This window comes from Dermochelys coriacea, chromosome 12 (assembly GCF_009764565.3).
Source record: "Dermochelys coriacea isolate rDerCor1 chromosome 12, rDerCor1.pri.v4, whole genome shotgun sequence".
In the NCBI taxonomy this organism is placed as follows: Eukaryota; Metazoa; Chordata; order Testudines; family Dermochelyidae; genus Dermochelys; species Dermochelys coriacea.
The window spans coordinates 4,514,209-4,528,417 of record NC_050079.1 but is presented as its reverse complement, the minus strand read 5'-3'; the positions used below and the strand labels follow the sequence as shown (position 1 = coordinate 4,528,417).

The 14,209-nt window shown below is 41.0% G+C and overlaps 1 protein-coding gene across 25 annotated transcripts in view; it reads left to right on the top strand.

The window, feature by feature from the left end:
* The window catches only part of CNOT1 (CCR4-NOT transcription complex subunit 1), a 98,838-nt gene extending 86,744 nt beyond the window's left edge, over positions 1 to 12,094 (top strand). For all 25 annotated transcript variants that reach the window (XM_038368764.2, XM_043494774.1, XM_038368763.2 and 22 more), the window contains 10 exons: positions 2,477 to 2,725; positions 3,261 to 3,424; positions 3,695 to 3,812; positions 4,349 to 4,450; positions 4,893 to 5,066; positions 7,491 to 7,640; positions 8,713 to 8,893; positions 9,868 to 10,000; positions 10,232 to 10,366; positions 11,055 to 12,094. In XM_038368764.2, the coding sequence (XP_038224692.1) occupies positions 2,477 to 2,725; positions 3,261 to 3,424; positions 3,695 to 3,812; positions 4,349 to 4,450; positions 4,893 to 5,066; positions 7,491 to 7,640; positions 8,713 to 8,893; positions 9,868 to 10,000; positions 10,232 to 10,366; positions 11,055 to 11,133 (1,485 nt within the window). In that variant the 3' untranslated portion in view covers positions 11,134 to 12,094. The remainder of the gene's footprint in view (positions 1 to 2,476; positions 2,726 to 3,260; positions 3,425 to 3,694; positions 3,813 to 4,348; positions 4,451 to 4,892; positions 5,067 to 7,490; positions 7,641 to 8,712; positions 8,894 to 9,867; positions 10,001 to 10,231; positions 10,367 to 11,054) is intronic.
* The last annotated feature ends 2,115 nt before the right edge of the window (positions 12,095 to 14,209 follow it).

Here is a 14,209-nt window from a genome sequence, read left to right as displayed (position 1 = left end):
TCTAGCTTGTAACCTTTTCAACTTGAGAGAGGCTGACAAGCATTGCAAGAGTTGCAGCTCTCAAACTTCCAGTACTCTCTTCATTCTGGCTTCAGGCCAGGTCATGGCACAGGTGGCCCTAGATTAAATAGTCGATGTTTTCCTTGTGATGGATGGGAACTAAATCCATAGTCGCTATTTGATCAGCTGCTTTCATTACTGAGGCCTGTGAAGTATTGCTGATATAGCTATGAACTCTGACAGGCATAAAAGGATCGCTTATGTGGCTCCTTTTTTGTATGAGGGGACCAAGAAACTAGTGTGCTTTGCTCTTTTTTCCCCTGAGTGCTTTTGTGTGACACCATAGAAAGGTACCTACTTTTCATGGCTTATGTGGGGCTATTGAAAATGCAGCTCAGTCACATCACTAGCTTCACTTTAAGTCAGTTCTACATCTCCTTTTTATTGGCTCCAGGTGGTGGAGCCTCTTTGCTTCCCTGGTTTGTATAAGAGATGGAGGGCTGTATGAGCACTAGGAGGCTGAAACTCCTGGCAGGCCCTTGACTGTAAGATTCTATTTTCCATGCTGGTCTAACACAACAAGCATTTTGTAATCTTCTCTTTCCTTGAGGTGGTGGTGCAGTATGGGTAAAAACAAATCATGCACAACCTGGGCTTACTCCATACACCCTCTAGGGAAGGGACCTTACTACCCTCCCTGCAGCCTAGAATATCCCCCTTCCCTGCACCAAAACACACTTGAGGCAGATAATCCTCTGTAAAAACACTCTAGCCCATAAAAGAGCAGTGACATAGTTTATAGTAATGTCTCACTTTCTGGCTGGCTGTAAATGCTATATGGTGATCTTTATAAAGATGGATACTGTATATGTTGCAACTTGCACCTATATTGATTTTTGTTTTTGTTTAACTTTCTCTTGTTGCCTTGCCATCAGTCAGTCTTTACAGAGAGTAAATTATGTTGTGTATGCTCTTTCTGCTTCTTGTCATATAACAACCCTTTATGGGTCTTGTACATAACTTTGTAGCATGTTTCTCTACCTCTTATTTATCTCCACTCTCCATGAGCTATTTCAGTCCCACTTCTGCCCCCTTAATGAACAGAAAGAAAATGGCTTTGGTGAAATTTTAGGCTACTTTACGCTCTGAACAAATTTCATTAGGGCTGCTAGATATTTTGTAAGACTTTATTTGGAAAGGTTTGGAATAACTGAAAGCTTTTTGAAATGCTTTGCTGTAGTCTTGACTTTTTCCTTAAGTTACATGAGACTTTTTTTAAAGGGGCTCTACTAACAATTGGACAAAGGGATAGGGCTCAAAACAGTCTGTCTGCTTTTATTAAATACGATCACCTCTTCCCCAGCACCTCCTTAAATCAGGAAGGAGCATGTCTTACAACAAGGCAGGCATGTGCCTTCACTTTACCAAAGCCATGTCATAAGTTCTAAAAGCTTCCCCAGAAAGTATGACATGGCTACTCATGCCAGTTTCACTGCAGTAGAATTTCTGCTGCTTTTAAGTACACTTACAGCATGGCTGTAGCAACGTCTAAAAAAGGTGGTTTGTTCAAGAACTGCAAAGTTGGTGTCCACTACTAATCTGAATCTGGGGGGGATAGCTCAGTGGTTTGAGCATTGGCCTGCTAAAGCCAGGGTTGTGAGTTCAGTCCTTGAGGGGACCATTTAGGGATTTGGAGCAAAAATTGGGGATTGGTCTTGCTTTGAGCAGGGGGTTGGACTAGATGACCTCCTGAGGTCCCTTCCAACCCTAATATTCTATAATTCTAATAGCTTACTCCTGTTTAACCTTGTACTTTGGTAACAAACCCAAAGGAGATTTTTATCTAGAGATATGGGCACTGGCCATTGAAACTATGCAGAGTTTAGCATTCCTTTTGACATGTTATGTTCCTATGAAAAAATAATCTTCCTTAACAGGTGAAGTACAGTATCCTACTATGAGTTAAGTAGACTTGTAGCACTAGTCCAACAAGGCATCAGGCAAACTTTACCAACCCCAATAACTCTGATGCAATCTGTAGGCTCCTAAAGGTGGGGCAACTTGAACTCTTGCCTCTACTTTTCTCCTTCCAAGGCTTAAGCCACCAGTAGCAGAGGAAGGATACTGCTGCACTGATAGTGAACCACATGTCATCAGCTCTGTTGATGGTTGAAAAGTAGGATCACATGATTTTTTTTAATTTAGAAGCAGGTGCCATTGATAAAAGTACTTTTTATGTAGGAGCACAGCTTTAACTCTCTAGCTGTTCCCATTTGTCTTAGAAACATCTGTTTTGGGAGTAAATGAAGGAGGTAATCTGCTGCCTGTTTCTTTTTAGAGAAGTAGCTGAGTTACATCCATATTGCATGGCAGATGAATTATCATAAAATGTTACTTGTTTGCTTCAGTATAACAGTGAAGTTTTTTTAATTACCATATTCTGTAGTTCTGAGGGTTTTTCTTGTCCTCGTAATAGATGCACCAGCAAGGAATCCTGAAAACGGATGATCTGATAACTCGGTTCTTTCGTCTTTGCACTGAAATGTGCGTTGAAATCAGCTATCGTGCTCAGGCTGAGCAGCAGCACAATCCTGCTGCCAATCCCACCATGATCAGAGCCAAGTGCTACCACAACCTGGATGCCTTTGTGCGGCTTATTGCACTGCTAGTGAAGCACTCTGGGGAGGCAACCAACACTGTCACAAAGATCAACCTACTGAACAAGGTTGGAAATCTTCCCTCTTCCAAGCAGTACTTAGCATGCTTAGATTACATAACCTGATGTATTTCTGCTTATGAGCTAAAACATAGGCCTTAACTTGGGGCAGGGCAGACTGTCTGAGATGGGAACTAAAACTTTCAGAAGACGCTTAAAATGGAGTATAGGCAGGACTGCAGGCTAAGCCAGGTAGCTTTCTCTGATATGGAACCTCTGACCAATGTCAAACATGGTATCTGTTGTCTTTGTTGCTGAAAAGGCCAATGCTGTCAGATTTTAAAAATGAACATAAAGTGCCCCAGATACAAAAAAAGCTTAAGGCTGAAACCCACAATAAATACCATTTGGTTGGGTGAGAACTCAGATCTGTTTGTGAGGCTGAGCTGTACACTTAATGGACAATAATCAATATGGTGCGCTCTGGTTACCAAAATGGCTTTCAGCTCTTCATTAGTACTCCGAATGCAGGCTTTGACTATAGTGAAATGGTTTCTACAATTGACACATTAAAAACAGTGAAGCTTGTTGATTCTTTCTTTAGGTTCTTGGTATAGTGGTGGGAGTTCTCCTCCAGGACCATGATGTTCGGCAGAGTGAATTTCAGCAGCTTCCTTACCACCGCATTTTCATCATGTTGCTGTTAGAATTAAATGCTCCTGAACATGTGTTGGAGACCATCAACTTCCAGACCCTTACAGCCTTCTGGTATGTACTTCTGAATGAATGGCTGTTGCAGAGAACTTAAGCATTCCAATAGGGTGAGGACTTGGATTTAAAGTAACTTGACCGCTCCATAGTGGCAGCTCTGATCATTTTTGTAACCATTAGTATCCTATATTGTCTAATTCATTATTAGTGGAGGTTTAGTAAAATGTAGACACTAATGTCTTATGCACTACGTACATTCTCTCTCAACATTTGTGAAAACAAGTCTTACCGCTCTGCACTCTTAATCATCTTTAACTTTTCTTTCAGTAACACATTTCACATCCTGAGGCCTACAAAAGCTCCAGGTTTTGTTTATGCCTGGCTGGAACTGATCTCCCATCGGATATTTATTGCGAGAATGCTGGCACATACACCACAGCAGAAGGTGTGGCTGCAGTTTATCTTTCATAAATTATAAAACTCTTACTGAGAAGGGTGCTTAACTGATTTGATGCTATTTCACTTTTTTTGAAGTGCATTATTTGCATGTCTTAACATGTAGTTTTCTGTATTCACAGTAACTACTACATGGAGGGGGAGACCGACTGGGGAATTTTGTAAATAAGGGTTTCCACTGTAAACCAAATCATCAAATTTACCATAAGCTTTCTGTCACTCAGAGGTTATACTGGTCTTTGCTTTCCATGTCACTTAAGCATAGCATGCTTGGTGCTGTACAAAACATAGAGGAAGACTTTTTTCTTAAATACACATTCCAGGTAACCCTGAGACCCTCAGAAAACTGGAGCTGTACTGTAGTCATTGACTAGTCGTAGTGCAAATGATCATTTCAAACTTACATGGGTATATGTCTAAACATGATGTATCTCTATTTGACTCTGCTTTTTACCAAACTGTAACAATCTAGGTTTAATTGCTTTTGTTTATACCTTACTTATGTGGTGGTTTTTCTCTTGGCAGGGTTGGCCTATGTATGCCCAGCTGCTAATTGATCTCTTCAAGTACTTGGCTCCTTTCCTTAGAAATGTGGAACTCACTAAACCTATGCAAATTCTCTACAAGGTAAACAGTATTGGCTGATGCAGGAAAAAGCACTTTGAAGATGGGTTAGAGTGCACAGGAAAGCAATGTATTTTTGTTAGCTGAATATAAACATTTAACTTTTTTTTTAATTTAAATTGACTATCTTTTGTGAATTAGAGGCTAATTTAAGTACAGTTTAGGTATTTACACTGGTCAAGAGATAGGTGCTTGACTAATCACAGGTAACTGATCAGAGGTTGATAGTAAGCTGAAACATTGTAAGACACTGGAGACCAGGGAATGGATTTGTCTGCTAAACACTGCCTTATTAAACTCATTACCAGGAAGAAGAAACTTTGATTACATGATGCATCAGGAAGAAAAAGGCCTCCCCCTTTTTGCTCGTCTGACTGTGGTACAGTTGCTTTGGGGCAAGCTCAGAACCTGCTAATTACATGCCCCATTCCTTTTTCTTTTGTAGGGCACTCTGCGTGTGTTGCTGGTCTTATTGCATGATTTCCCAGAATTCCTTTGTGACTACCACTATGGGTTCTGTGATGTGATCCCACCAAACTGTATCCAACTAAGGAATCTGATCCTGAGTGCCTTCCCACGTAACATGAGGCTTCCAGATCCTTTCACTCCCAACCTAAAAGTACGTAGCACTCAGTCTCAAACTATCTCGCATAAGGAAACAATGGGAAACTTTATTGTATGGCTTCTTTTAAATCTAATATGAAAGGGAGTAAAACTTCAGAAACAGTCCTATTTTGATAAACACAAAAACCTAGAAGTTTCTAAAGTGTATAACACTTTGGATATGCAATTAATCATTGAATTAGTTAAGTAAAATAGTCTGTTATAGTTCCAGGTTTCAGAGTAGCGGCTGTGTTAGTCTGTATCCATAAAAAGAAAAGGAGGACTTGTGGCACCTTAGACTAACAAATTTATTTGAGCATAAGCTTTTGTGAGCTACAGCTCGTGAAAGCTTATGCTCAAATAAATGGTAGTCTCCAAGGTGCCACATGCCTCCTTTTTTTTCTGTTATAATTATGACTTGGTATAATAGTCTTTAATTGACATTGCTGTAGCACTCAGTGTGCTAGAGACTTTCCAGAGAGAGAGAGACACTCAGTCCTCATCCTGTAGAACATAAAAGTACAAGACCCTGGCCCTGCAATCAGATCCACATGGATAGACAGTTGCACCAGTGTGGTGCTTCACTGATGCCAGTGTATCTTTGTGTGGCTGCAGGGGTCTGCCTGTATGGATCCAATTGCAGGATCAGGTCCTTTGGCTTCCTTAGCTCAGCTGAGTAACATTAAACAGGAAGCTGGATTTCTCACAGTAAAATACCATAAGGGTTTTAGGTATGAAAATCTGAAGCAAATAGAGGCTTTCTTGATCATGCTTGACTACTAAACACTGGAGCAAAGATGTTGAGACCACCACTTAAGACCAGTAGAGGTATGATACTGGGATTAATGCCCCCTTCTCTAGCATTCCGGTGGTATGTACTACACTAGTTTACCTCCTGTTCGCTTATCTGTGAAACCACTGACTACTTTGGAATCTTCCATATTGGTTCAGTATCTTCTTTTTCTTAAAGGAAGAAAGCTCAACTGACAACTTAACTTCATTTCTTGGTTTGGTTTCTAGAAGTTGGAGGTATCCAGTTGAGCAAACAGTGAAAAGAGCAATTGTCCTCTCTATTGGATCAAAAAAATGAAGTGTTCTCTGCATGGTGTACTTAGGACTCTCTTTTCAAAATACACATTAGTTATTTGCTGTCTCCAGTTATAATTTTTTTTTCTTAAATCAGCCATTCTGAAGTGTCAGACTTTAATAGAATTACTGCTTTGGCCTATTTAAATCCTGAAGACCATAGTCTTCTAATCCACATAATGGGTACAGCTGCAGCAGTGTGAGTTCCCCACAAGCCCCAGTGTACCCTCATTGCCAAGAAGGCCAATGGCATATTGGGCTGTATTAGTAAGAGCATTGGCAGCAGATCAAGGCAAGTGATTATTCCCCTCTATTCAACACTGGTGAGGCCACACCTGGAGTATTGTCAAGTTTTGGTCCCCCACTACGGAGAGGATGTGAACAAATTGGAGAAAGTCCAGCAGCAATGAAAATGATCAGGGAGCTGGGACACATGACTTGCAAAGAGAGACTGAGGGAACTGGGCTTATTTAGTCTGCAGAACAGAAGAGTGAGGGGGGATTTGATAGCAGCCTTCAACTACCTGAAGGGGGGTTCCAAAGAGGATGGAGCTCAGCTGGTCTCAGTGGTGACAGATGACAGAACAAGGAGTAATGGTCTCAAGTTGCAATGGGGGATGTCTAGGTTGGATATTAGAAAACACTGTTTCACTGGGAGGGTGAAGCACTGGAATGGGTTACCTAGGGAAGTGGTGGAATCTCCATCCTTAGAGGTTTTTAAGGCCTGATTTTGACACAGCCTTGGCTTGGATGATTTAGTTGGTGTTGGCCCTGCTTTGAGCAGGGGATTGGACTGGAAGAGACTTCAGGAGGTCATCTAACTAATATTCTATGATCCCTTACTGCATGAACCACCTCTGGAAGTGTCAGGAGTTACGTTTTTTTAATGACCCATTTTGTTTCAGTCTTCCTTGTTAAGACTACAGAAAAGAGAACTGAATGTGGATGGCAGCTTTTGGTGTGGGAGCTAGAATAAGACTTCCAAATCCACTTCACACAGATATCCATCACGATCTTTGAATGCTACCAGTCTGGGCTGATTTCAAACAGTTGATTTAGAGTGGTCAAGCTGTGTATCCCATTATCAGTCTATGACCTACCCAGGCTTCAGCAATTTGTAAGTGACATCAGATTAAGAAACCAGCTATTTTGAAGTCTGAAAACCAAGATAAAGAGCTCCAGCCCTGCACCAGGCGAATTGAATATCACGTTATACCTTCTGGTATAAAAATGTATAGTTAGGAGTGGCTGGCATGGTGAACTTAAACTTGTTTTCCTTAGTCTTGCAACAATAATTTTGGATTAAAATAGCAGGAATTGGTTAAAGGATTGTTAACTGAGTTTTTCTTTGGCAGGTGGACATGTTAAGCGAGATTAATATTGCACCACGGATACTCACCAACTTTACTGGAGTGATGCCCCCTCAGTTCAAAAAAGATTTGGATTCCTATCTCAAAACTCGCTCTCCTGTCACTTTCCTGTCTGACTTGCGCAGCAATCTACAGGTTAGTGGATCCATCCTTGAAAATGTTTTTAGAGTCTAAGGCTGAAAACCATATAGGAAGTGAGATAATGTGACTCAGCGGGTATAAAATACTATGTGATGTACTGTTTGGAAGATGTGACTGGGATAAGAGCCTCCCAAAATGCACTTTCCTGCTAGATACTCAGTGTTTTTCCCAGTGCACAACAAATATAAATCTTTGCTAATTTAGTATCACCAAGAGGAATGTGGTGTTTTGACAGAGGGAGTGTTAACTGCAGTGATCCTCAAGCAATGTAGCTTTGAGAAGAATCCATCTTAATCCTGTAGAAAAATAGGACTTCACTTGCCATTCAGGGTACCATAAACTCCTACTCCTGAAACTGCTTCACTGCATGAATTGGCAAAAATTCTCCAAACCAGTGTGTTCTGATGGTTTCATCCTGCAGTGAGAGCCCCTGGTACCAGCTGGCTGAGGAGGTGTCTTCTGTCTTTTCAGCAGTTCTCAAATCAGCTTAGCATTTATAACCTGGACATATTTGAGACTCTCACCAGACTTATTGCATTCACCTCAACTAATCAGTTTCTAAAAGTGATTAAACAAGTTCAAGTCAGAAGTTGCTTTTGAGTCACTTGTTAATGGAAATTCCTTTTTATTTGTGTAATTATACATTCAGATTTGGTACATGGTTTCATGCAGTTGCAAATGTTTCATGTATACACAAACACTTCTGAAAATCAGGCCATGGAAGCTAAAGACCACTTTAGTGTATGTTAATGTGAATTTAGTAACTGCAGAGCTTGACCTGCTACAGAATTAGGTACTAAAGGTTGGCTATTAAGACCTAATTTAGGCTGTAATTTAGTCTGTCTCAGGTCTGTCATACTCCTTAGTTTAGAGAGGTATTGGCAAGCACTATCTACAAAGTAAGAAACCCAAATTTGAGACTTAGATTTATAATTAGACATTACTTTCTGCATAAAGCAGATATTTGAATGCTGAAAATCTCTTCAAATCATTCCTTTCACACAGTCCCTAAGAACTCTGAAGGATTGTAAAAAGCTAACCTTTTTCTTGTGCTGTGCCTACCTAGGTATCAAATGAACCTGGCAATCGCTACAACATCCAGCTGATTAATGCACTAGTGCTCTATGTAGGCACTCAGGCTATTGCACATATTCACAACAAAGGCAGCACACCCTCTATGAGCACTATCACCCATTCAGCTCACATGGACATCTTCCAGAACTTGGCTGTGGACCTGGACACAGAAGGTAAGCGGAATTTCTCTGGATCGGTTGTTTGCTTCTAGCCTGAAATGGTTCTTGAAACCCTCTTAGTTAAGAGAACAGATTAGTTCTGGGTACTGTGGGGAGAAAAAAACTGAAATACCACTTAACTGCTAGTGGTTTTATATTGGAATTCTGAATACACTAAAAATATTTTATTGGAACTAAACTTATCTGAAACACATTGACAATTCGCTAAGTATAAAGTTAATTTTGGAGTGAACTAGATTTTGAATTTTGTTGGAGAAATATTGATTCTTTCCTCTACTGGAGATTTATTTATGCACTGAGATGAGCTCCCACCCCCTTTACGCAGTATAACCTTTAAGTGTAGTGAGCTTTGCTTCAAGGTAGACACCAAGGTCATGTTCTCTAGTCTGGAATAATCGGCACGCAAACTGGTATCTCTGTCCTGGGAGGATTTAATAAATAGCATCCATCCAAGATGAGGAGTAGGAGTAGTAGTGGGTAAGATGGCAAAAGTTAGATTTACACCTGCATGGCTTGTGAAATATAAAGTGTTGTAACAGGATAATACTCTGCATGTAACACTTCAGTTTGAAACTTTCATCTTTTAAAGTACATTAATATTCATAAAGCAATAGAAGATTCTAAATTTGGTGTAGGAATGTTGCTTTGGCAGCCAATTTTGAATCAATACAATGAAAGGAAATCTTGTTCAGCCTTCCTGGGCCAGCTGCAGACCTGAGGGGATGCATGGCTTTGAAACACCCCTCATGGGGAGGAAGCCCAGACTCTTGGTACAAGAACTCCAGCTGGAATCGGTGTTGTGAAGCACCCCTAATTTTTTTTAGCTTTTTTTAACTGAAGTTTCTTTAAACTATGTAGTGCAGAACCGTACAACTGAATCCGTAAGTGGTGCTAAGGTGCTTCCTTGTGACATTGTGTTGTCTAAGGGAAACCAATTCCTTTCTACTAAATGCCTGCTCTCTTTCCAGGTCGGTACCTCTTCTTGAATGCAATCGCCAATCAGCTGCGGTACCCAAACAGCCATACGCACTATTTCAGTTGTACCATGCTTTACCTATTTGCAGAAGCCAATACTGAGGCTATCCAGGAACAGATCACTAGGTGAGGAGGGGCAGTTACATTCACAACCTTTGCAGTTCAACTTTTCACTTTGCTTGAAATTAAATGACTTCTAGTGTTGGAGGCAGGTGTTGAGTTGTATGTTACTGTCTAGTGCTGCTTGCAAGAGCAAACCTGTGTTCTCTTCACTGGGCTGTAGTTGTAAATATCCGTGTCTATCTAGGAGATCTGTGTTTGAGCCTTCCCTGTTTTTTTTTTCTTTGTGTACTTCAGGGTACTGTTGGAACGACTGATTGTAAATAGGCCTCACCCATGGGGTCTCCTCATTACCTTCATTGAGCTGATAAAAAATCCAGCGTTTAAATTCTGGAACCATGAGTTTGTTCACTGTGCTCCAGAAATTGAGAAGTGAGTAGATAACTTTTCTGTATGGTTTAATTACAAACTCATGCTCACTTTTGGTTTATTCAGTCACATAATGGAAATGAGTGGGGGATATTCCATTTCATACTAAGCTGACAGCCCCATTGGATAAAATAGGTGACAATAAATATTACTACTTTGGCCTTGTAAAATGCTTTACGTGGATAGATATCTAAGTGCATCCATAAAGCAGGTGAAATAATTGCATTTTACAGATTGTGGGGAATGAGGCACAATGTTAGAGTACATTGGCAGAAGTGAGAATAGAACTTGTCCTACTCCCAGGACAGTTTACTGTCCACCTGACTGTGGTGCCTGTTTGCATATTTGATTGCATAACCCCGTGCCAGCATGTTCCCATGTCATTTGATATTTCATAAATCTCTAAATGTTGTGTTCAGTAGTGGAAGGTGGCTCTTTTTGAAAGTCTCAAATCAATGTATTCCTGTCTGAAAGCTAAATCAATCAAACTGGAAAAAACGATCCATTATGCTATAGCTTCCATGACTGCTACTTCAGAATAGAAAAATGCAGCTTGGTGCTACGTGGGTTGTGAGCTCTTGTATCCCTATGGTTATAGGAAATCCCTGTGTTGACAGTGTCTGAAAATGAAGATTTTTAGACTGAACTCTAGCTCTGTCTCTCAACTTTTTGCTCTTCTGTCCATGTTTAGGTTGTTTCAGTCAGTTGCACAGTGCTGCATGGGGCAGAAGCAGGCACAGCAAGTGATGGAAGGGACTGGTGCCAGTTAGATGAACTGCAGCTTGTATTGTAAGCGTGCCAGCCTGGAGGTCCCCTTCCCATCAAACTGACAGAAGAATCCTTAAAGCTCTTCCTGACCTTCCCAGCCCCTCGATTTGAGTACACACAACAAGCCTTTGGGTGAAAGTCTGTGTGGGCATGTTCCAAAGTTTAAAGCAAAATTTTGACTCTTGGCCAAAATTCAGAAGATGCTGTGAATATCATTTTGAACTAGTGTAAATACATGGAACCGAAACGTTTGTCTGGACTTCTTGGGTTTGTGCAAATTGTGTTAAAGGCAGGTGGATAACTGGTGCCTGTCCAGCTTGTAATAAAGGGGCAGCTGCTGATGCCAAGCACTTGTCCAGGGCAGACCTCCTTGTCCTGACATTCCTGGACTCCCAAAGAATATTGAAAAGCCAGTTTTAAATATTATGTAACTTATTTTTTTTCTTTGTGGATGGGGGACCTTTAAATCACTAAGTTGTTTAAAAAAAGGGGGGGATGTGTTGGGATATGGGAATACTCTGGAATGTGGGAGGGAGGGGTTGGGATTAAGGTCTAGTGTTGTTTCTCCCCCCCTACCCCCCAATCAACTGCTGACAGCGGGGGGGAGATAGGCTTCAGAGCCCTCCTCCTTTCTGTTTGGATAAGATAAACTTCAGGCCCTTTGGGAGAGGGTCAGCTGTTTTTAGTAGAGATGAGGCCTATAGCTTTTTTTTCCCCCTGACACTTGTAAATTTTGGAAGGGGGGACCTAAATCTAGAACTGTCCCCTGTGGCCACACAGCATAAGTTTGTAAAAAAGAACAAAGGACCAATACAGCCCATTTTGTAAGGATTTTGAATGTTTTGTAAATGTATTGGTCCATGTGTTGTATTTTGTAGCCTTTCTAGTTCTTGGGCTTTAGTTCTCCCACTTCTTGTATGTATGCATACTGTAGTTACACATTAAAGTCATGACATGCAGCAAGTGCAGTTCTGCTTATTCTGTAGTACCATTATACACAACACTGTTCTTTCAAAGTTCTAATACATTCTAGTACAATACTTCCTGGGCCAGGCCTATTAGACACATTTTGAACTTGAGCTAATGCTGAGAAAATTCAAGTAAATGTCATGTTTGTAACTCCAATCTCAAAGGAGAGGATGGTAGTGTAACATGAGGGAGGCTCATTAGGTTAATCACATTCACAAATGATGCCATTAGCAGTTTCTCAAAGCATCCAAACTGGAGCTTTGGATATTTTCCAGGCTAGGCTCTCCTCTGATGGAGAGGCTTTGTGTTAATATAGCAATATGGGGAAAATAGATGAAGCAATAAACTGTAGCTCAGTTGTCTTAATTCTTGGTGACCAAGTAAATATAATTCCTGCATAAATTCCCTCAAAGGAATCTGATCTTAATGTGTAGCTGTCTTTTAATTACTGACACTTAATAGGTTGGCTTTCATCCATCAAGGTTCAGTTTGACAGCTTCATGTAAAAATGCCCACTTTTTTTTTTAAACTCCTCAGTAACAATTTAAACTCCACTCCAAACAATTACATGTTCACCTTAATGTTGTCTCCCTTGGCAACACACAAACTAGAGCTAAGGATCCAACAATAGTAACTCTGGTACCCTACACTGTCTCTGAACAGTGTTTTGTACAGTACTTCAGAGGCAGTTGGCCTGCCTGAACTGCTTAGGTTTTGTCCATCACTTGAATGTGGTGAGAGGCCTTACTAGTTATTAGCAGAGATCCTAGTTTATGAAGAGGGAAAAATCCAAATTTTTCCATGATTAAAATGAAACCTGATAGCAGAAGCCCTGCCACATCACATGTTCCCTATGGTAAATGGATTTCTAAGGTACCTGATTATTTGTTGGTATCTGCAACAAAAACCCTAGGTTCCCCTTTTTCTTTCCTAGCTTGGGCTGCAGTAGGGCTTTGGATACCAGCAACATAGGTACTGTTATCCAATTAACTGCTTTTCAGCTGTAGCAGCCCATATCAAGAACTGAACAAAATTGTTGCTGAAGGGACAGGACAGATGCCTGGCCAGCATTAGTTCTAGCATGTCTGGTTTTTAATCAAGTAATGTCTCAAAAGGCTGAGCCTGTTCCTACAAAATTGCCTAAATCTGGCAAAGCAGAATGAGGGAGATAGTCATAGCCAGCACCCCCAACTTCACTGCAACCAGGCAAAGGGCTTCCTTCTCTCTAGTAGGCACCTATATTAGGGTCCTGCCATGCAGTGAATTCTGTGTGGGTGAAGGAAGCAGGCCTCTGGCTAGACCCTGGGCAATGCAACCATGGCTTAAGAGCAGCACCACAAACTACCTGCTAGCCAGTAGCTGAGGTCAAAAGCTAGTGGGCGCACACCCTGTAGCCCTCAACTGCTGCAACACTTTCAATTGGTGGGAGAAATGCAAGCCCATCCTCCATCCCCTGTCTACTTAGAGGCTTCAACTACTGCAGTGGTGAATAAGGGGAACTGTCAACTAGACAAGTACAAGTGATTAAAAGACACAAGATGCATGCAAAATCTCTGGTAAATAAACCTTACTGAAGCTGACCTCTTCCCTGTGTGAATTCTGTCATACCTTCATTTTAGCAAGCAGCACCAACAGAGCAGAGGTTAGGGAACAAAGTCCAGCTCAAACTATGAAAGCAAAGGAATTTGTACTCAAAGGGCCCACAGAGCCTTTAGTATTAATAGGCAAGAAAAAAACCCATTTCACTAAGGGATCAGCACTTTTAATCAGCTAGAGGGGGAAAAAAATAGGAAATTCCAGGATCTTAAGATTCTGGCAGTGACCATCCAGGCCTCTAGAAAGTAGTGCAATCCTAAAGACAACTTGTGATGCCAAGGATCCCTTACCTAATGTATGACAGATCATTTAGCTGCTCTGCTGACTAATGAGGAAGGTAGATAAGTAAGCAAAATAGCCACCACCCCTCACTGTGCTCTCCAGAAAGCCTCAATATCACAGAGGAATTATTGACCTAAGCAGCAGGTAAAAAAAAATCCTGTCATGTATAGGCCAAAAAAAGTGCATAACACTAATCACTAAAAGCCCATGTTAATCTCAGTGGCACCTCCA